This window comes from Leuresthes tenuis, unplaced genomic scaffold (assembly GCF_036924035.1).
Source record: "Leuresthes tenuis unplaced genomic scaffold, fLeuTen1.0.hap1 SCAF_6, whole genome shotgun sequence".
NCBI classification, from domain to species: domain Eukaryota; kingdom Metazoa; phylum Chordata; class Actinopteri; order Atheriniformes; family Atherinopsidae; genus Leuresthes; species Leuresthes tenuis.
The window spans coordinates 865,306-888,141 of NW_027325360.1; the positions used below are offsets into that span (position 1 = coordinate 865,306).

Genomic DNA, 22,836 nt, shown 5'->3' on the forward strand with positions numbered 1-22,836 from the left:
ATTACTGTGACTGAAAGTTACAACAGCTGACAGGAAACTTTATTACTGTGACTGAAAGTTACAACAGCTGACAGGAAACTTTATTACTGTGACTGAAAGTTACAACAGCTGACAGGAAACTTTATTACTGTGACTGAAAGTTACAACAGCTGACAGGAAACTTTATTACTGTGACTGAAAGTTACAACAGCTGACAGGAAACTTTATTACTGTGACTGAAAGTTACAACAGCTGACAGGAAACTTTATTACTGTGACTGAAAGTTACAACAGCTGACAGGAAACTTTATTACTGTGACTGAAAGTTACAACAGCTGACAGGAAACTTTATTACTGTGACTGAAAGTTACAACAGCTGACAGGAAACTTTATTACTGTGACTGAAAGTTACAACAGCTGACAGGAAACTTTATTACTGTGACTGAAAGTTACAACAGCTGACAGGAAACTTTATTACTGTGACTGAAAGTTACAACAGCTGACGGGAAACTTTATTACTGTGACTGAAAGTTACAACAGCTGACAGGAAACTTTATTACTGTGACTGAAAGTTACAACAGCTGACAGGAAACTTTATTACTGTGACTGAAAGTTACAACAGCTGACAGGAAACTTTATTACTGTGACTGAAAGTTACAACAGCTGACAGGAAACTTTATTACTGTGACTGAAAGTTACAACAGCTGACAGGAAACTTTATTACTGTGACTGAAAGTTACAACAGCTGACAGGAAACTTTATTACTGTGACTGAAAGTTACAACAGCTGACAGGAAACTTTATTACTGTGACTGAAAGTTACAACAGCTGACGGAAACTTTATTACTGTGACTGAAAGTTACAACAGCTGACAGGAAACTTTATTACTGTGACTGAAAGTTACAACAGCTGACAGGAAACTTTATTACTGTGACTGAAAGTTACAACAGCTGACGGGAAACTTTATTACTGTGACTGAAAGTTACAACAGCTGACGGGAAACTTTATTACTGTGACTGAAAGTTACAACAGCTGACGGAAACTTTATTACTGTGACTGAAAGTTACAACAGCTGACAGGAAACTTTATTACTGTGACTGAAAGTTACAACAGCTGACAGGGAAACTTTATTACTGTGACTGAAAGTTACAACAGCTGACGGGAAACTTTATTACTGTGACTGAAAGTTACAACAGCTGACAGGGAAACTTTATTACTGTGACTGAAAGTTACAACAGCTGACAGGAAACTTTATTACTGTGACTGAAAGTTACAACAGCTGACAGGAAACTTTATTACTGTGACTGAAAGTTACAACAGCTGACGGGAAACTTTATTACTGTGACTGAAAGTTACAACAGCTGACGGGAAACTTTATTACTGTGACTGAAAGTTACAACAGCTGACAGGAAACTTTATTACTGTGACTGAAAGTTACAACAGCTGACAGGAAACTTTATTACTGTGACTGAAAGTTACAACAGCTGACGGGAAACTTTATTACTGTGACTGAAAGTTACAACAGCTGACGGGAAACTTTATTACTGTGACTGAAAGTTACAACAGCTGACAGGAAACTTTATTACTGTGACTGAAAGTTACAACAGCTGACAGGAAACTTTATTACTGTGACTGAAAGTTACAACAGCTGACGGGAAACTTTATTACTGTGACTGAAAGTTACAACAGCTGACGGGAAACTTTATTACTGTGACTGAAAGTTACAACAGCTGACGGGAAACTTTATTACTGTGACTGAAAGTTACAACAGCTGACAGGAAACTTTATTACTGTGACTGAAAGTTACAACAGCTGACAGGAAACTTTATTACTGTGACTGAAAGTTACAACAGCTGACAGGAAACTTTATTACTGTGACTGAAAGTTACAACAGCTGACAGGAAACTTTATTACTGTGACTGAAAGTTACAACAGCTGACAGGAAACTTTATTACTGTGACTGAAAGTTACAACAGCTGACGGGAAACTTTATTACTGTGACTGAAAGTTACAACAGCTGACAGGAAACTTTATTACTGTGACTGAAAGTTACAACAGCTGACCGGGAAACTTTATTACTGTGACTGAAAGTTACAACAGCTGACAGGAAACTTTATTACTGTGACTGAAAGTTACAACAGCTGACAGGAAACTTTATTACTGTGACTGAAAGTTACAACAGCTGACAGGAAACTTTATTACTGTGACTGAAAGTTACAACAGCTGACAGGAAACTTTATTACTGTGACTGAAAGTTACAACAGCTGACGGGAAACTTTATTACTGTGACTGAAAGTTACAACAGCTGACAGGAAACTTTATTACTGTGACTGAAAGTTACAACAGCTGACAGGAAACTTTATTACTGTGACTGAAAGTTACAACAGCTGACAGGAAACTTTATTACTGTGACTGAAAGTTACAACAGCTGACGGGAAACTTTATTACTGTGACTGAAAGTTACAACAGCTGACAGGAAACTTTATTACTGTGACTGAAAGTTACAACAGCTGACAGGAAACTTTATTACTGTGACTGAAAGTTACAACAGCTGACAGGAAACTTTATTACTGTGACTGAAAGTTACAACAGCTGACGGGAAACTTTATTACTGTGACTGAAAGTTACAACAGCTGACAGGAAACTTTATTACTGTGACTGAAAGTTACAACAGCTGACGGGAAACTTTATTACTGTGACTGAAAGTTACAACAGCTGACGGGAAACTTTATTACTGTGACTGAAAGTTACAACAGCTGACAGGAAACTTTATTACTGTGACTGAAAGTTACAACAGCTGACAGGAAACTTTATTACTGTGACTGAAAGTTACAACAGCTGACAGGAAACTTTATTACTGTGACTGAAAGTTACAACAGCTGACGGGAAACTTTATTACTGTGACTGAAAGTTACAACAGCTGACAGGAAACTTTATTACTGTGACTGAAAGTTACAACAGCTGACAGGAAACTTTATTACTGTGACTGAAAGTTACAACAGCTGACAGGAAACTTTATTACTGTGACTGAAAGTTACAACAGCTGACAGGAAACTTTATTACTGTGACTGAAAGTTACAACAGCTGACGGGAAACTTTATTACTGTGACTGAAAGTTACAACAGCTGACAGGAAACTTTATTACTGTGACTGAAAGTTACAACAGCTGACGGGAAACTTTATTACTGTGACTGAAAGTTACAACAGCTGACAGGAAACTTTATTACTGTGACTGAAAGTTACAACAGCTGACAGGAAACTTTATTACTGTGACTGAAAGTTACAACAGCTGACAGGAAACTTTATTACTGTGACTGAAAGTTACAACAGCTGACAGGAAACTTTATTACTGTGACTGAAAGTTACAACAGCTGACGGGAAACTTTATTACTGTGACTGAAAGTTACAACAGCTGACGGGAAACTTTATTACTGTGACTGAAAGTTACAACAGCTGACAGGAAACTTTATTACTGTGACTGAAAGTTACAACAGCTGACAGGAAACTTTATTACTGTGACTGAAAGTTACAACAGCTGACAGGAAACTTTATTACTGTGACTGAAAGTTACAACAGCTGACAGGAAACTTTATTACTGTGACTGAAAGTTACAACAGCTGACAGGAAACTATTACTGTGACTGAAAGTTACAACAGCTGACAGGAAACTATTACTGTGACTGAAAGTTACAACAGCTGACAGGAAACTTTATTACTGTGACTGAAAGTTACAACAGCTGACAGGAAACTTTATTACTGTGACTGAAAGTTACAACAGCTGACAGGAAACTTTATTACTGTGACTGAAAGTTACAACAGCTGACGGGAAACTTTATTACTGTGACTGAAAGTTACAACAGCTGACGGGAAACTTTATTACTGTGACTGAAAGTTACACCAGCTGACGGAAATTTTATTACTGTGACTGAAAGTTACAACAGCTGACAGGAAACTTTATTACTGTGACTGAAAGTTACAACAGCTGACAGGAAACTTTATTACTGTGACTGAAAGTTACAACAGCTGACGGGAAACTTTATTACTGTGACTGAAAGTTACAACAGCTGACGGGAAACTTTATTACTGTGACTGAAAGTTACAACAGCTGACGGGAAACTTTATTACTGTGACTGAAAGTTACAACAGCTGACAGGAAACTTTATTACTGTGACTGAAAGTTACAACAGCTGACAGGAAACTTTATTACTGTGACTGAAAGTTACAACAGCTGACAGGAAACTTTATTACTGTGACTGAAAGTTACAACAGCTGACAGGAAACTTTATTACTGTGACTGAAAGTTACAACAGCTGACAGGAAACTTTATTACTGTGACTGAAAGTTACAACAGCTGACGGGAAACTTTATTACTGTGACTGAAAGTTACAACAGCTGACAGGAAACTTTATTACTGTGACTGAAAGTTACAACAGCTGACGGGAAACTTTATTACTGTGACTGAAAGTTACAACAGCTGACAGGAAACTTTATTACTGTGACTGAAAGTTACAACAGCTGACAGGAAACTTTATTACTGTGACTGAAAGTTACAACAGCTGACAGGAAACTTTATTACTGTGACTGAAAGTTACAACAGCTGACAGGAAACTTTATTACTGTGACTGAAAGTTACAACAGCTGACGGGAAACTTTATTACTGTGACTGAAAGTTACAACAGCTGACGGGAAACTTTATTACTGTGACTGAAAGTTACAACAGCTGACAGGAAACTTTATTACTGTGACTGAAAGTTACAACAGCTGACAGGAAACTTTATTACTGTGACTGAAAGTTACAACAGCTGACGGGAAACTTTATTACTGTGACTGAAAGTTACAACAGCTGACAGGAAACTTTATTACTGTGACTGAAAGTTACAACAGCTGACAGGAAACTTTATTACTGTGACTGAAAGTTACAACAGCTGACAGGAAACTTTATTACTGTGACTGAAAGTTACAACAGCTGACAGGAAACTTTATTACTGTGACTGAAAGTTACAACAGCTGACAGGAAACTTTATTACTGTGACTGAAAGTTACAACAGCTGACAGGAAACTTTATTACTGTGACTGAAAGTTACAACAGCTGACAGGAAACTTTATTACTGTGACTGAAAGTTACAACAGCTGACGGGAAACTTTATTACTGTGACTGAAAGTTACAACAGCTGACAGGAAACTTTATTACTGTGACTGAAAGTTACAACAGCTGACAGGAAACTTTATTACTGTGACTGAAAGTTACAACAGCTGACGGGAAACTTTATTACTGTGACTGAAAGTTACAACAGCTGACAGGAAACTTTATTACTGTGACTGAAAGTTACAACAGCTGACAGGAAACTTTATTACTGTGACTGAAAGTTACAACAGCTGACAGGAAACTTTATTACTGTGACTGAAAGTTACAACAGCTGACGGGAAACTTTATTACTGTGACTGAAAGTTACAACAGCTGACAGGAAACTTTATTACTGTGACTGAAAGTTACAACAGCTGACAGGAAACTTTATTACTGTGACTGAAAGTTACAACAGCTGACAGGAAACTTTATTACTGTGACTGAAAGTTACAACAGCTGACGGGAAACTTTATTACTGTGACTGAAAGTTACAACAGCTGACGGGAAACTTTATTACTGTGACTGAAAGTTACAACAGCTGACAGGAAACTTTATTACTGTGACTGAAAGTTACAACAGCTGACAGGAAACTTTATTACTGTGACTGAAAGTTACAACAGCTGACAGGAAACTTTATTACTGTGACTGAAAGTTACAACAGCTGACAGGAAACTTTATTACTGTGACTGAAAGTTACAACAGCTGACGGGAAACTTTATTACTGTGACTGAAAGTTACAACAGCTGACGGGAAACTTTATTACTGTGACTGAAAGTTACAACAGCTGACAGGAAACTTTATTACTGTGACTGAAAGTTACAACAGCTGACGGGAAACTTTATTACTGTGACTGAAAGTTACAACAGCTGACAGGAAACTTTATTACTGTGACTGAAAGTTACAACAGCTGACAGGAAACTTTATTACTGTGACTGAAAGTTACAACAGCTGACGGGAAACTTTATTACTGTGACTGAAAGTTACAACAGCTGACAGGAAACTTTATTACTGTGACTGAAAGTTACAACAGCTGACAGGAAACTTTATTACTGTGACTGAAAGTTACAACAGCTGACAGGAAACTTTATTACTGTGACTGAAAGTTACAACAGCTGACAGGAAACTTTATTACTGTGACTGAAAGTTACAACAGCTGACAGGAAACTTTATTACTGTGACTGAAAGTTACAACAGCTGACAGGAAACTTTATTACTGTGACTGAAAGTTACAACAGCTGACTGGAAACTTTATTTGGTTCTTCAGAATACGATCTGTTCAGCAGGAGCTTCTCCACAAAGCAACTCATTCAGGAGGATTGAAACGTGTGAATAAACGTGTGGAGCGACAGCTGCTTTTATTGCTCCGATCACAGTTTGATGAGCACAGAAATGTCTGCCTCATCCTGTTTCAAACTGTAGTTTTCAGGGTTGCATCTTTGTGTTGTGTTTGGGGTTATTTTGGGTTTAGATGTTCTTTGGGGGTCATTTGGTCAGTGCCAGCTCCCTGGGTGATGAGTTCAGTGTCTCAGGTTGGTTCACTTAATTGTGGGCCGTCTCTTTTAAAGTGAAACCCAACTAGAGAATCAGCACAAGCCCAAACTGGAGCTGGAAGAGCCTGACATGGTTACAGAGGTTGTCCAACCAGCCTTTGACTGTTGTGGCATGAAGCCATCAGTAGATAAGTGATTGTTGGGAGTGTTTCACGCTGTGTTTTCCTGTGTCTGCAGTGAGGACGAAGCTGCAGCCGTGTACAAAGCAGCCCGGCAGCTCAACATGACGGGTTCTGGTTACGTCTGGCTGGTCGGAGAGAGAGAGATGAACGGCAAAGCTCTGAGCGAAGCTCCAGATGGTACGTGGACCCCTTCCTCCTCTTCCTTTGTCCTCCTCTTCCTCTCTGGCTGTCTGCAGCTCTGTTTCCATCCAACTCAGACTGAAGGTTTAAATGACAGCAGATGCAGGGAAACAGCCGGCTGCTCATGAAGAAACCTGCAGAAGGCCAATTTACAGCAGTTTAAATACATGTTGACACAGGCCGGACACGAAGGATCAATTTAAATAAATTAAAAAAAAGTCTGAGATTCATTTTTAAGACACAAGATGACATCACAATTAAAGCCAATGAAAACCTTGAAAAATTCTCTTGATTTTCCTTAAAACTCCTTATTTCTTTATTTATTTAAATAAAACAGGAAGCAGCTGCAGAGATTCACTGAAACATGTTGAAACCTGAACATAAACCCAGAATCTGAGGCAGAAACAGAGTTTTTCTCAGTTCTCAGCAGCTTTAAAGTGAATCTCTGGTCTGAGCTCCTTTATTCTCCAACACAGCCTGAACCCTCTGAGACAAGCTTTCTGTCATTTCTTTAAGGAGTCTTCAGGAATAGTTCTCCAGGCTTCTTGAAGGACATCCCAAAGCTCTTCTTTGGATGTGGGCTGCCTTTTGTTCCGTTCTCTGTCAGATGATCCCACACTGCTTCAATAATGTTGAGGTCCGGGCTCTGGGGAGGATTCATCCCTCCATAAGACCTGTTGCCACTGATTTTCAGTCCACTTCTTGTGTCATTTGGCACAGCTCAGCCTTTTCTCCCTGTTTCCCTTCCTTAAGAACGGCTTCTTGACAGCCACCCTTCCATGGAGACCATTTCTGATGAGGCTTGGGCCAACAGTAGATGGATCAGCTGAAGGTCCAGATGCATCTCTCAGGTCCTGTCAGGTCACAGCTGGATTTTTTCCTCTTTCTTAAGGACATCACTTTCAGATCCTGTTCATCTGCTGGAGATAGTTTTTTAGGCCTGACACTTCTTCTTTTGTCCTCCACTTGTCCAGTTTCCTCAAATGTTTTAAGGACACACTGCACACCATGCTGAGATATGCCAAGTTTTCAGCTAATAGCTCTTTGGGAATCACCTTGTTGCTGCAGAAATCCTATTTTCTGTCTGTCAAACTGTGTTTTCTTTGCTGTTTTTCATAGATGCAGCTAAAGAAATGGGAACAAATGATGTGTCTTTGTGACAGGCTGCTGGTAACAAAGTGCCTAAAGATCCAGTTTAAAATGGCTTCTTTGCTAAGTTGTCTGTTCTGTGTCGACACAACACTGGTTCATCCCTTGAGTTAGGAGCCTTTTTTCTGCCTGAAGGGTTCAAAGGTCAGAGTTAAGTGGCTGAACAAAGAAAAAACACTGAAAATGCTCAGGAACAAGGACTGAAAATGAGGGAAAAAGCAGAAAAACTGTGAAAGAGCTTCAGAAAGCTGCAGAACTATTGATCAGGACACTTTAAAGGTTTCAGAAAGCTGCAGAACTATTGATCAGGACACTTTAAAGGTTTCAGAAAGCTGCAGAACTATTGATCAGGACATTTTAAAGGTTACAGGAACAGAAAGAAACTGGATCAGGGCTCTAATTGTACTAAAAGTTCAGAATGCTTCATCCAGCATCTTTGAGGTCTTTGCCTGAACATCAGCCCGATCAGCTGCTCAGACAAAGTTCTTTTCATGGTTTAGTTCAGTCTGAAGTGATGTCAGGTGGTCGATGCTGAAACTCAGTAGATTTTCCATTTTCCTGCTGAGCTTTAAAGTGATTGGATGGAAACACAGCTGCTCTTCCTCTGGTTCTGCTCTACATCTCAGATGGAGGAAGCTAACCGTCCTCCTCCTCACTGTCAGTTAGCTTCTGGGTGTCCTGGTGTGTTTCTCTGGTTCTTCTGACTGCTGGTTGAACGTTTAAACACTGGAGGTGGGCGGACGTGTTTAAAGGTTCCTAACCACTGGTTTCTGTTCTGGCTCGTTCAAACTGTGTGGCTTTAATGTGTCTAACATCTTTTGTTTGTTTCATTTTCTATAGTGTGTGTCGTCTGCCCGCCCGTTCTCACAGTACACAAGCCGATCGCATGGGGAGGGTGGGGGGTTATTATTCAGGCCTGCCGGGGTGGGGGTGGGGTGGTAAACAGCTAATGTTGCTGCGGTAACCATGACGTGTGTCCAGTCGAATACTGGTAAGATGCCTCTGCTGCTTTCTGCTACCTGCTTGATGCTCTACCCTCATTGGTCAACAGAGGCCCCGCCCACTGCAACCCGAAGCCAAAGGGCGGGGATTAGAGTCACATGATTACTCTGCCAGCCAGAGGATTGTATAAAGTATGGAGGCAGCTCTATTTCTTCTTAAATCTCACTCAGACAAGAAAAGTAAATTCTTCTGCTGTCGCTTAACGCAACGCTGGAGAAGTTTATGAACCTGAAAATTGGGTTCGCCTGACGTTTTTGAAGTGCACTAACTTTTTATTCATATTCTTGGCCCTGAAACTTCCCTTGAGTGGCTCCTGGCTGAGATCCGCAGTTTATGACTTTGGTTTCCAGCCCTGCACCACACTGTTTTACTTTGTGGGCTTTCGGCATGACAACAAATTCATGTGCAGGGATCAGATGTGCAGGGCTCAGATGTGCAGGGATCAGATGTGCAGGGATCAGATGTGCAGGGATCAGATGTGCAGGGATCAGATGTGCAGGACTCAGATGTGCAGGGATCAGATGTGCAGGGCTCAGATGTGCAGGGCTCAGATGTGCAGGACTCAGATGTGCAGGGATCAGATGTGCAGGGATCAGATGTGCAGGACTCAGATGTGCAGGGATCAGATGTGCAGGGCTCAGATGTGCAGGGATCAGATGTGCAGGACTCAGATGTGCAGGGATCAGATGTGCAGGGATCAGATGTGCAGGGCTCAGATGTGCAGGGATCAGATGTGCAGGGATCAGATGTGCAGGGATCAGATGTGCAGGGATCAGATGTGCAGGGATCAGATGTGCAGGGATCAGATGTGCAGGAATCAGATGTGCAGGACTCAGATGTGCAGGGATCAGATGTGCAGGGATCAGATGTGCAGGACTCAGATGTGCAGGGATCAGATGTGCAGGGCTCAGATGTGCAGGGATCAGATCAGATGTGCAGGGATCAGATCAGATGTGCAGGGATCAGATGTGCAGGGATCAGATGTGCAGGACTCAGATGTGCAGGACTCAGATGTGCAGGGCTCAGATGTGCAGGACTCAGATGTGCAGGGCTCAGATGTGCAGGACTCAGATGTGCAGGGCTCAGATGTGCAGGACTCAGATGTGCAGGACTCAGATGTGCAGGACTCAGATGTGCAGGACTCAGATGTGCAGGACTCAGATGTGCAGGGATCAGATGTGCAGGGATCAGATGTGCAGGGATCAGATCAGATGTGCAGGGCTCAGATGTGCAGGACTCAGATGTGCAGGACTCAGATGTGCAGGGATCAGATGTGCAGGGATCAGATGTGCAGGGATCAGATCAGATGTGCAGGGATCAGATTGGAGGTTTGTATTTCTGATAGTGGTCCCACAAGTGGAGCCAAAGAGGAAAACATGAACCAAATTCTCCGATGTCACTTTTACTGTTCAGACCTTCTGACTTCAGAGTTTGAAAGTTACGTTTTTGTCAGACTGACAACAGCCAAATAAATCTGCTGAGAAACTGAGAAAAACGTTGCTGAAGTGGAAACCGGAAGTTTCTCCTCAGCAGAGCTGTGGTCAAAGCTCCTCAGGTGCTTGTTGGTGTAGCACCTGTAGTAAGGGCACCCTTTGTGAGGCAGCTGCATAGACACCATCGCACCGTGACTCTCTCTGGCTGCTGAATAATCAGACTCCCACTCTGTTGACGTGCTTCTCCTCCAGAAAACTCCCTCACTGGGCGGCTGCTGCACTCTTAAAAAAATGTCAAAGTTTAGAAAATGGATCCATCATTTTTCTAAAAGTGCAGCCAGACTGCACTCTGAAAGCGATCCTGTTGTTTCGTCTGTTCAGCAAGTTGGAGCTTTTGTTTTCGAGGAAGTGTTTCAGTGTAACACCAGCTCACTGGACCAGACTCTCTGCAACACCCGGCTAAAACTCTTCATCAAATCAGACAAATCCCACCTGATTAGCTGTTTTCATTCCAGTATTCATGAGAAAGTTGTTCAAAGAGCTAAACATTAAAAAGATGGACATAGACTTCATCTCTAGACATCTTTAGAAAATATCTCAAATACAACAGAAACTTAAGTTTGTTATTAATTAGTTTTAACCTTTATTTAACAGAAACAAGTCCAAAGAAAGGATTTAAGAGTCTTCTCTGACCAGCTTCTTTGGGTTTAGAAAACAGAACCAAATCCAGAATCTGCAGCATCAGAACTCAGTGAAAGCTGCTCCAGACTCATGTTCCCATCCTTCAGCTTCCTTTAATGACTCTTTTTAAAGCTTTGAACTGAGTTTTTCACAGGAATCTGAGTCCATTCGAGCTCCTCCTGGTGTGATGCAGCTTCAGCTCACATTTCTGGATGCAGCCGTGGACTGTGTTGAGTGGAAATGCTTTTCCCAGCTCCTCCTGAGCCCATGTGGCTGTATGGATCATGGTGGCCTGACGGTTTCTCCTGCAGTGCTGCCTGAGGGCTCCGAGCTCATCCAACAGGGCTTTCTGTCCTTGGCCTTTCCACACTGAGACTTCCCCAGACTCCCTGAATCTGTTCCCAATATCCTGCTCTGTAGATGCTGAAAGACCAAAGTTCTTTCCAGTCTGACTCTGAGGAATATTTCCTGAACTTATTGATGATTCTCTGATGGAGTTTGGCCCAAAGCGGTGAGCCACGACCCATCCTTGTTGGAGAGGCTGAACCTTTGGTGGAAGCTGCTTTTATACCCAATCCTGACACCCTCACCTGTCAGCAGGTAACCTGCTGCTTGGAGAAGCTCCAGAAGCTGTTGCTGTAGATTCTATAAACTTTCTGTCTTTCTTTGGCTCCAGAACACCTTTCACTGAGTGCTGCAGCAGGTTCTATGCTTGGTTCCACAGTTTAACTTACAGCGATGTTTAATTGAACATCACTGAATCTAGTTTCTAGAAACCAAACGACACACTTTGGTTTTTGTTATTTTGTTGAAATCAGGTTTGTTGTTACAGCAAACTTCCCTTTGTTGATTCTTTAGAAAGAAAACTTTCTAAATTTAGATCCTTTCTGTTTGGATCCTTCATCTACAGGAATATCCCAAAGCTGCCAGCAGGTGAAAGCAGGTGAATTATAAAAAGATGAGTCTCACTGCTGGAGCTTTGACCCACTTTTAACAGCTGAGCCTGAGTTTGGACGTAAAAACTCTGAAACTGTTGATGGAAATCAGAAGTCTGTCCCACCAGTGTTTGGTTAAAGCTCTCATCCTGAACCAACAGCAGGTTGAATTATTTAGCTGTACAGCAGCTGATAAAACCATGAGAAACAGCTGCACAGCCTCACAGAGATCAGCAGAAACATTCACAGGTAGTTTGTGTCGTTTTTCATCACCAGGTGTTCCCGTTATGCTGCCCCCCCCCCCCCCCCTGTTTCTGAAACAGTTCCCTGAAAAGAAACCTGTGAAGCACAACTGCCACATTCTGGATGGTTGTGTTGGTTTTCTTCACCAGAGTCTTTGTCGCATTATGAGGAAAAAGTTTCTGTATTTGCTGCTCCAGCTAACGGAGCAACACTCTGCTAGCATGTTAGCATCCCTGCTATCCATAGACTGCATATAAAATATAAAAATATAAAAATATAAAATATATTTTGCACAGTTTATGTGCTCGAGTCAGTTTAATTAGAACAAGTGACACCAGTGACATTAGGTTAATCTTGAATGCTGTTGTTAAAGTTTCAGGACTGTTAGCTCACAGGATGATTAGCAACATGTTTTAGCACATTAGCATGTCAGATCCTTAGTCTGTTGGTCGGTTGTTTCCATTGCAGCTGATTAGAAATCTTTTTCCAAACCAGTTTTTATCTGTTTTTGGTGAATGCTAACAGTGTGAGCTAGCTGTTCCCTGCAGTTTCAGTTATAAATGTTAGCCAGGGGTTCTTAGGTGGATGCTAACAGTGTGAGCTAGCTGTTCCCTGTAGTTTCAGTTACAAATGTTAGCCAGGGGTTCTTCGGTGGATGCTAACAGAGTGAGCTAGCTGTTCCCTGTAGTTTCAGTTACAAATGTTAGCCAGGGGTTCTTCGGTGGATGCTAACAGAGTGAGCTAGGTGTTCCCTGCAGTTTAAGTTATAAATGTTAGCCAGGGGTTCTTAGGTGGATGCTAACAGTGTGAGCTAGCTGTTCCCTGTAGTTTCAGTTATAAATGTTAGCCGGGGTTCTTCGGTGGATGCTAACAGTGTGAGCTAGCTGTTCCCTGTAGTTTCAGTTATAAATGTTAGCCAGGGGTTCTTAGGTGGATGCTAACAGTGTGAGCTAGCTGTTCCCTGCAGTTTCAGTTATAAATGTTAGCCGGGGTTCTTCGGTGGATGCTAACAGTGTGAGCTAGCTGTTCCCTGTAGTTTCAGTTATAAATGTTAGCCGGGGTTCTTCGGTGGATGCTAACAGTGTGAGCTAGCTGTTCCCTGTAGTTTCAGTTATAAATGTTAGCCGGGGTTCTTCGGTGGATGCTAACAGAGTGAGCTAGCTGTTCCCTGTAGTTTCAGTTACAAATGTTAGCCAGGGGTTCTTCGGTGGATGCTAACAGAGTGAGCTAGGTGTTCCCTGCAGTTTAAGTTATAAATGTTAGCCAGGGGTTCTTAGGTGGATGCTAACAGTGTGAGCTAGCTGTTCCCTGTAGTTTCAGTTACAAATGTTAGCCAGGGGTTCTTCGGTGGATGCTAACAGAGTGAGCTAGCTGTTCCCTGTAGTTTCAGTTACAAATGTTAGCCAGGGGTTCTTCGGTGGATGCTAACAGAGTGAGCTAGGTGTTCCCTGCAGTTTAAGTTATAAATGTTAGCCGGGGTTCTTCGGTGGATGCTAACAGAGTGAGCTAGGTGTTCCCTGCAGTTTAAGTTATAAATGTTAGCCGGGGTTCTTCGGTGGATGCTAACAGTGTGAGCTAGCTGTTCCCTGTAGTTTCAGTTATAAATGTTAGCCAGGGGTTCTTAGGTGGATGCTAACAGTGTGAGCTAGCTGTTCCCTGCAGTTTCAGTTATAAATGTTAGCCGGGGTTCTTCGGTGGATGCTAACAGTGTGAGCTAGCTGTTCCCTGTAGTTTCAGTTATAAATGTTAGCCGGGGTTCTTCGGTGGATGCTAACAGTGTGAGCTAGCTGTTCCCTGTAGTTTCAGTTCTAAATGTTAGCCGGGGTTCTTCGGTGGATGCTAACAGTGTGAGCTGGTTGTTGTGACTCAACTGGAGGACAGATGTGGACACTTTTCTTCACAGCATAATGATTCTGTTGCAGAAGAACACCAGCCACAGTTCAGAATGTCTCAGTGGGGCTTTTTTGCGCTGAGAAAACGCTGTGATTGTCAGAGTGAACTCCCAGCATGCAGTTTGGTTGTACTGAACACTGACCTGACGCCTGAGGCTCCAACTGTGTGTTGCAATTACACTGAGACACTTTCTAATTACCTCTGAGGTCAGATGATGTGTGTGGTGTTTAATTAGCATGCGTTCATGTGAATGAGGACAGTATTTGCTGTGTGTAACTTCCTGCTGTGTGTGCGGCACAGGCCTGCTGGGCCTCCAGCTGATTAACGGTAAGAACGAGTCGGCTCACATCGCGGACGCTGTGGCCGTGGTGGCTCAGTCTCTGCAGGAGCTGTTTGAGAAGGAGAACATCACGGAGCCTCCACGAGGCTGCGTGGGAAACACCAACATCTGGAGGACCGGGCCGCTCTTCAAACGGTCGGTACCACCTGCAGCGTTCAGCTTGAACGGTCTCAGAACCTCTGTTTTCTGTCTGTTTTCTGTCTGTTTTCTGTCTGAATTCCATCACTGGGTCAACTGTCAACACATAGAAGATAAATGAGCTTTATTTAAACATGTATTCCCCTTAAATGAGAATTTCGTTGGTTGATCTTCACGCAGTTTTTCAATAATGCAGAAGTTTGCTTCCATTTGACCAGCTGGGAAAGACACCAAATGAGTCCAATTAATTTAGAGCCAATTAAAACAGTTTCTTAGCTCAGGAAACCAACAGACTGAAACTTCTCTCTGATCCTGAGCTGCACTGTGGAGAGAAAAAACTCCCTTTTAACAGGAAGAAACCTCCATCAGAACCAGAACCAGGAAGAAACCTCCATCAGAACCAGAACCAGGAAGAAACCTCCATCAGAACCAGAACCAGGAAGGGTCCATCTGCCTGGACCAGCTGGGGCTGAGAGGACAGGAAAGAGGGGACAACAAGCAGCGTAACACCAGGCCAGAGACACCTGCTGAGAGAGAGAAACACAAGTTAATGACAGCAATGATGTCATCTGTACATGGAGGGAGGAGAGGTGCATCATGGGAGCTCCCCCAGCAGGCTGGGCCTATAGCAGCAGAACATGGAGGGAGGAGAGGTGCATCATGGGAGCTCCCCCAGCAGGCTGGGCCTATAGCAGCAGAACTATGGGATGTTTCAGGCTCACCTGAGCCATCCCTAACTATAAGCTTTATCAGAAAGGAAAGTTTCAGCCTGATCTTAAAGGTAGAGAGGGTGTCTGCTTCCTGAAGCCAAACTGGCAGCTGGTTCCACAGAGAGGGGCCTGATAACTGAAGGCTCTGCCTCCCATTCTGCTTTTAGGGGCCTGATAACTGAAGGCTCTGCCTCCCATTCTGCTTTTAGGGGCCTGATAACTGAAGGCTCTGCCTCCCATTCTGCTTTTAGGGGCCTGATAACTGAAGGCTCTGCCTCCCATTCTGCTTTTAGGGGCCTGATAACTGAAGGCTCTGCCTCCCATTCTGCTTTTAGGGGCCTGATAACTGAAGGCTCTGCCTCCCATTCTGCTTTTAGGGGCCTGATAACTGAAGGCTCTGCCTCCCATTCTGCTTTTAGGGGCCTGATAACTGAAGGCTCTGCCTCCCATTCTGCTTTTAGGGGCCTGATAACTGAAGGCTCTGCCTCCCATTCTGCTTTTAGGGGCCTGATAACTGAAGGCTCTGCCTCCCATTCTGCTTTTAGGGGCCTGATAACTGAAGGCTCTGCCTCCCATTCTGCTTTTAGGGGCCTGATAACTGAAGGCTCTGCCTCCCATTCTGCTTTTAGGGGCCTGATAACTGAAGGCTCTGCCTCCCATTCTGCTTTTAGGGGCCTGATAACTGAAGGCTCTGCCTCCCGTTCTGCTTTTAGGGGCCTGATAACTGAAGGCTCTGCCTCCCATTCTGCTTTTAGAAACTCTGGGAACCACAAGGAAACCTGCAGCCTGAGAGCAAAGTGCTCTGTTGGGGAAATATCCAACTGTGAGATCTTTAAGATGTGATGGAGCTCGGTCATTAAGAACTTTATATGTGAGGAGAAGAATCTTAAATTCTATTCTGAATCTAACAGGGAGCCAATGAAGAGAAGCTAAAACTGGAGAAACATGATCTCTGCTGTTAGATCTCAGCAGAACTCTGGCTGCAGGGTTTTGGATCAGCTGGAGGCTTTTCAGAGAATCTGTGGGACAGAACAATAATAAGGAATTACAGGGAATATGATGTAACTTTGTCATATTAAACTGAACTGAAGAAAGTTTTGAGTTGAGGACAGAGACCTCTGAGTGTTGGACTCGCTGCTGTGCACTGAGGCTCGTGCACCTTCTTGGTTTAATGAACACAGAGTGTGTTTGGCTCGATGTCAGAGTCTGAGGACTCATTTCATTCAGCTGGAGATGAACATTTAAATCAAAGTGAGACGCTCCGCTGATCTGGATTCAGTGGAGTCAGAGCGACACAACTGGGATGATAAAGCTCCCTGTCGCTGCTCATCGTCCTCAGTGGGGGAAAAATACGCTCCATCAGCCAGATGAATCAGTGTCTGCTGACCAGCAGCATCATCATCATCACCATCATCATCACCACCATCATCATCCTCCTGCACGCCACCTACAGTCATCCCTCTGAGTGTTTATCTGTCAGCAGACGAGCTCCCTGCAGCTAACCCCTTCTCTGCAGGGTGCTGATGTCATCAAAGTATCCCGATGGGCTGACGGGTCGCATCGAGTTCAACGACGATGGCGACCGGCGCTTCGCCACCTACAGCATCCTGAACTACCAGCAGAAACCGGGCCGCGTCGTCCAGGTTGGAGTCTTCAACGGGTCTCAGGTAACCCCGTTATACACCTGCTCCACCCGGTCATACACCTGCTCCACCCGGTTATACACCTGCTCCACCCCGTTATACACCTGCTCCACCCAGTTATACACCTGCTCCACCCGGTTATACACCTGCTCCACCCGGTTATACACCTGCTCCACCCGGTTATACACCTGCTCCACCCAGTTATACACCTGCTCCACCCGGTTATACACCTGCTCCACCCGGTTATACACCTGCTCCACCCAGTTATACACCTGCTCCACCCAGTTATACACCTGCTCCACCCGGTTATACACCTGCTCCACCCGGTTATACACCTGCTCCACCCGGTCATACACCTGCTCCACCCGGTTATACACCTGCTCCACCCAGTTATACACCTGCTCCACCCAGTTATACACCTGCTCCACCCCGTTATACACCTGCTCCACCCAGTTATACACCTGCTCCACCCGGTTATACACCTGCTCCACCCGGTTATACACCTGCTCCACCCAGTTATACACCTGCTCCACCCAGTTATACACCTGCTCCACCCGGTTATACACCTGCTCCACCCAGTTATACACCTGCTCCACCCCGTTATACACCTGCTCCACCCAGTTATACACCTGCTCCACCCGGTTATACACCTGCTCCACCCGGTTATACACCTGCTCCACCCGGTCATACACCTGCTCCACCCGGTCATACACCTGCTCCACCCAGGTATACACCTGCTCCACCCAGTTATACACCTGCTCCACCCCGTTATACACCTGCTCCACCCGGTTATACACCTGCTCCACCCGGTTATACACCTGCTCCACCCGGTTATACACCTGCTCCACCCGGTTATACACCTGCTCCACCCGGTTATACACCTGCTCCACCCCGTTATACACCTGCTCCACCCAGTTATACACCTGCTCCACCCCGTTATACACCTGCTCCACCCGGTTATACACCTGCTCCACCCGGTTATACACCTGCTCCACCCGGTTATACACCTGCTCCACCCGGTTATACACCTGCTCCACCCCGTTATACACCTGCTCCACCCGGTTATACACCTGCTCCACCCCGTTATACACCTGCTCCACCCCGTTATACACCTGCTCCACCCGGTTATGCAACTGCTCCACCCAGTTATACACCTGCTCCACCCGGTTATACACCTGCTCCACCCAGTTATACACCTGCTCCACCCAGTTATATACCTGTTCCACCCAGTTATACACCTGCTCCACCCAGTTATACACCTGCTCCACCCAGTTATACACCTGCTCCACCCGGTTATACACCTACTCCACCCAGTTATACACCTGCTCCACGCGGTTATATACCTGTTCCACCCAGTTATACACCTGCTCCACCCAGTTATACACCTGCTCCACCCGGTTATATACCTACTCCATCCAGTTATACACCTGCTCCACCCGGTTATATACCTACTCCACCCAGTTATACACCTGTTCCACCCAGTTATACACCTGCTCCACCCGGTTATACATCTGCTCCACCCGGTTATACACCTGCTCCACCCAGTTATGCACCTTCTCCACCCAGTTATACACCTGCTCCACCCAGTTATGCACCTGCTCCACCCAGTTATATACCTGCTCCACCCGGTTATACACCTGCTCCACCCAGTTATGCACCTGCTCCACCCAGTTATATACCTGCTCCACCCGGTTATACACCTGCTCCACCCAGTTATGCACCTGCTCCACCCAGTTATATACCTGCTCCACTGTGTTGAACTTGTTTCTAACTACTTTCACCTGGTTTTACATGTATTTCCACCTGCTTGTTGTCTTATTTTAAAGAGGTTTGAGGGATTCAAACTGGTGTTATGCTAACTGGTGTTATGCTAACAGGTGTTATGCTAACTGGTGTTATGCTAACTGGTCTTATGCTAACTGGTGTTATGCTAACTGGTGTTACCCTGTGAAACACCTGTTGATACACCTGGTTTCACATGCTTAATTACTTGGTTAAAACGCCTGGTTTAGAAACTCTTGACAGATTGTTAGATTGTGAGAAGTATCCTGTTCTTGTTGAACAGGGTTCAGTAGAAGAAGAAATGTCCTGCTCACCTGAACTGTGATGTTTAAAAGAAGATAGTTCTGTGCAGGTGCATGTCATCAATTATTGATTACTGAGGCTATGGATCAGTCCATATCCAGAGCTGAGGCTGCACAGAAACATGCTGCAGTCTGAGAGTCTCAGAGCCTCCGGCCTCTTTAAAGATGGATGTTCAGCTGCAGTATTGATGCTGTCATTTAGTCAGAGTGTCAGGGTGAAACCTGTCTGCAGCAACAACCTGAAGCCTGCTGTGTGTGTTTCAGGTTGTGATGAACCCTCAGAGGAAGATCATCTGGCCTGGAGGAGAGACAGAGAAACCAGTTGGATACCAGATGTCGACCAAACTCAAGGTGCTGTACCTGCTCACAGGTTCAGTCCACAGCTCTGTTCACAGCAGCTGGTTTTAGGAGAGCCTCACTTCCTGTTTCCTGCCACACTGGGTCCAATCACACTGAATAACCTCTGAAGCAGGTTACTCCAGAACATCTAACCTGAGAGCAAAGACGGGACATTTTCTACAGTTGCTTCTGATCCATCTTTTAGGAACAAACTCATTTACTGGTTAAACTTATGGAAGACTCAAACTGCCAAAATTAGAAATAAATTTATATGATGAACCCATAACTCTACTGCTACTAAAATGAAATAAAAGAGGAAGTTAAGCTAAACTAATCGTACAGAATGTGAAAGTAGTTTTAATTTGTTTTATTACGTGGGCAGCAGGGTGGTGTTCAGCAGCTGGGTTCCAGGTTCTGATCCCGGCTGGTTCTGTCTGTGGATGTGTGGGTTCTCTCCGGGTTCTCCGGCTTCCTCCCACCACTAAACTGTCCTGAGGAGTGAGTGTGGTTGTGTGTCTCTGTGGTGGACTGGTTACCTGTCCAGGTGACCTCTCACCCAGTCACACTTGGGATAGGCTCCAGCCCCCTGTGACCCTCAGTTGGATTCAGCAGATATAGAACATGGATTTATTTCATTTTGATTTTACCATTTACTTAAAGTTTTGTAATTTATTTCATTTTTTAAAAAGTGGTGAAATCAAAATAGAATAAATAAAGTGAAGGAAAGTAAAATAAATAAATACAGGAGAGTGAGAAATAAACAGAGACAATAAACAGCAATTTTAACACAAGCTTAAATGAATGCAGTTTAAAATTAAAGCAGAAAAAAATATTTATTTCATGTGATTTTATGTCAGAGTTTGTTTTGATTGTCTCTCAAACACAGAAAAGGTGATATTTTCCTAATATTTCTCCTGTATCTGGTACAAATGGTGCACCCCAAGGCTCCGTACGAGGACCTCTGCTGTTCTAATAAGCTGCTCTTTATTCTTTCTTCTCATGACGTAATGATGATGTTCTGCTGAGCTGAAGTGTTTGAATGTGTTTAAATTCCTCCGACAGCAGGATGAATCTGTTGCTTGGTTGTTTCCTCAGATCGTGACGATCCATCAGGAGCCGTTTGTCTACGTGAAGCCAACAAAGAGCGACGGCACGTGTAAAGAGGAATACACCGTTAACGGCGTTCTTATCAAGAAAGTCATCTGTACTGGACCCAACGGGACCATCCCAGGTACACAAGTAGACCAAAGGTCAGATGGACGGATGGAGTGGGTTGTTTTCATTGTTTTTGGGCAGAAGTTAAGGATGCATTATCAAAAGAAGAATATGACACTCCTGGTGAAGTAAATGTCTGCCACCTAGAGGTGAAGTTGAAGATAACAACCTGTTAAATTACCCGTGGAGGAGAAAATGTGAAGATCTTTGTTCTTTGTTTGGTGGAGTTAGTTCTTCATCGTTAGCGGAGTGATTTCCACCCGGCCTTCATCTGTCTTTATGTTTTCTCGTCTTTGACCAGGTTGATTCATTCGATGTCTTTATTTTCATTACGTAATGAGTATGATCCCCATTTTCCTCAAACTTCGCTCAAACCATCATCCCCTAAAATCATCTTCTACGTACATCTTATGTCGGTAATGTTCTTCCTGCAGAAGTAAATCATTCTAAGGTCATAAAATCACAATAATCCAGTCCTGAAGGAACAGATGCATGGAGCAGTTTCTCTGCCCTGAGACAGGATGGTCCTGATTTTAATGATATTAGGAAGGTGAAAGAAGGCAGAAACCTGTTTTATATGTGAGTCAAATGATAAATTCTGGTCAAAAATAACTCCAAGGTTCCTCACTGTAGGACTAGAAGCCAAGGAAATACCATCTAGAGTAACTATATAACAGGACAATTTCTCCCTGAAGCGCTCAGGTCCAAAGAGAACAACTTCAGTTTGTCTGAGTTTTAAAGCAGAAAGTTCTGAGTCATCCAGGTCTTTCTGTCTTTAAGACAGGCTTGTAGTCTGACCAACCTGTTGGTTTCATCTGGTTTCATAGATAAGTACAGCTGAGTATCATCAGCATAACAATGGAAATTTATGCCATGCTGTCTGATAATGTTACCTAATGGAAGCATGTATACAGTAAAAAGAATCGGTCCAAGCACAGAACCCTGAGGAACTCCATGACTTACTCCAACGTGTGAGAAAGATTCTTCATTTACAAGAAAAAACTGGAATCTATCAGATAAATATGACTTAAACCAGCCTAATGCAGTTCCTTTAATCTCTGAACACTTTAAGATTTATAACCAGATACGTCTGAAGTCAGCTTTTATTCTTTCTTTTTCGTTGCCAAATACATTTTTTCTGTCTTGTCTTTATTTAATTGAAGGACAGTAAACTATTTGAATAATGTGCTGCCTTTATGTTCATCAACTTTGGGCTCAGAACCAGGTTTATTTTTGACTATTATTCCAATATGATGCATGTGACGCTGAACCTCCAGTGAAATAATGAAACTTCTTCTTTAATCTGAAATAAAACTGTCTGTGCAGGTCAGCCCATCGTCCCTCAGTGTTGCTATGGCTTCTGCATCGACCTGCTCATCAAGCTGGCCATGAGCATGAACTTCACCTACGAGGTTCACCTGGTGGCTGATGGGAAATTTGGCACACAGGAGCGAGTAAGTCTGTGTGTGTGGGACGATTTTAGAGGAAGGATTTACGACATAAAGACAAACATTAGCTAAGCTGTTAGCGTTAGCTGTTAGCGTTAGCTGCTGCTAAAGGAAGAAATAAATCAGTAAATAAACCATGAGGAGTTATTTCTCAGATGCTTCCATTTCCCTGCTCTGAAGTTCAGGCTCTGAGAGTTGGAACTGATCCTCTTTGTGGCTCAGTTCCTTCAGTCCAGCGTTGAACTGGACCAAGTTGTTAAAACAGTGGGATGAAAAGTGTTTGCTGCACATTCACAGTCTTTAGCTAACTCTGCTGGAACATTAGCCTCAGATATAGTTTATCCACTGGGCTCTGATATCCTCTGAGGCTGCTGCTGGATGGAAGATGCATGCTCCTCAGTGCAGCTGACAGCAGAACATTTCCACCAGAAGCTGGCTTCATCCGTCCAGCAGGGTGGAGGTGAGGGGGCGGGGCTTAGCAGAGGAGGCGGAGCCAACTTAAGGAGTGACGTACTTAAGAAATAAAAATCAGAACGACTCGTTAAAGGAGGAACTTTCACATAAAGGGAACTAAATAATTACCAGGGTTGTGTTTTTGGGGAGTTTTACACCTGCTGGTGACCTCAGACG

General features: G+C 43.7%; 1 protein-coding gene across 1 annotated transcript in view; it reads left to right on the forward strand.

The window, feature by feature from the left end:
• Positions 1-22,836, forward strand: part of grin1b (glutamate receptor, ionotropic, N-methyl D-aspartate 1b) — a 71,075-nt gene that overhangs the window by 19,968 nt on the left and 28,271 nt on the right. Inside the window, exons 5-12 of the mRNA XM_072386840.1 lie at positions 6,570-6,630; positions 6,681-6,783; positions 6,829-6,950; positions 14,590-14,764; positions 16,994-17,144; positions 19,469-19,555; positions 20,639-20,774; positions 22,085-22,212. Of these exons, the coding sequence (XP_072242941.1) occupies positions 6,570-6,630; positions 6,681-6,783; positions 6,829-6,950; positions 14,590-14,764; positions 16,994-17,144; positions 19,469-19,555; positions 20,639-20,774; positions 22,085-22,212 (963 nt within the window). The remainder of the gene's footprint in view (positions 1-6,569; positions 6,631-6,680; positions 6,784-6,828; positions 6,951-14,589; positions 14,765-16,993; positions 17,145-19,468; positions 19,556-20,638; positions 20,775-22,084; positions 22,213-22,836) is intronic.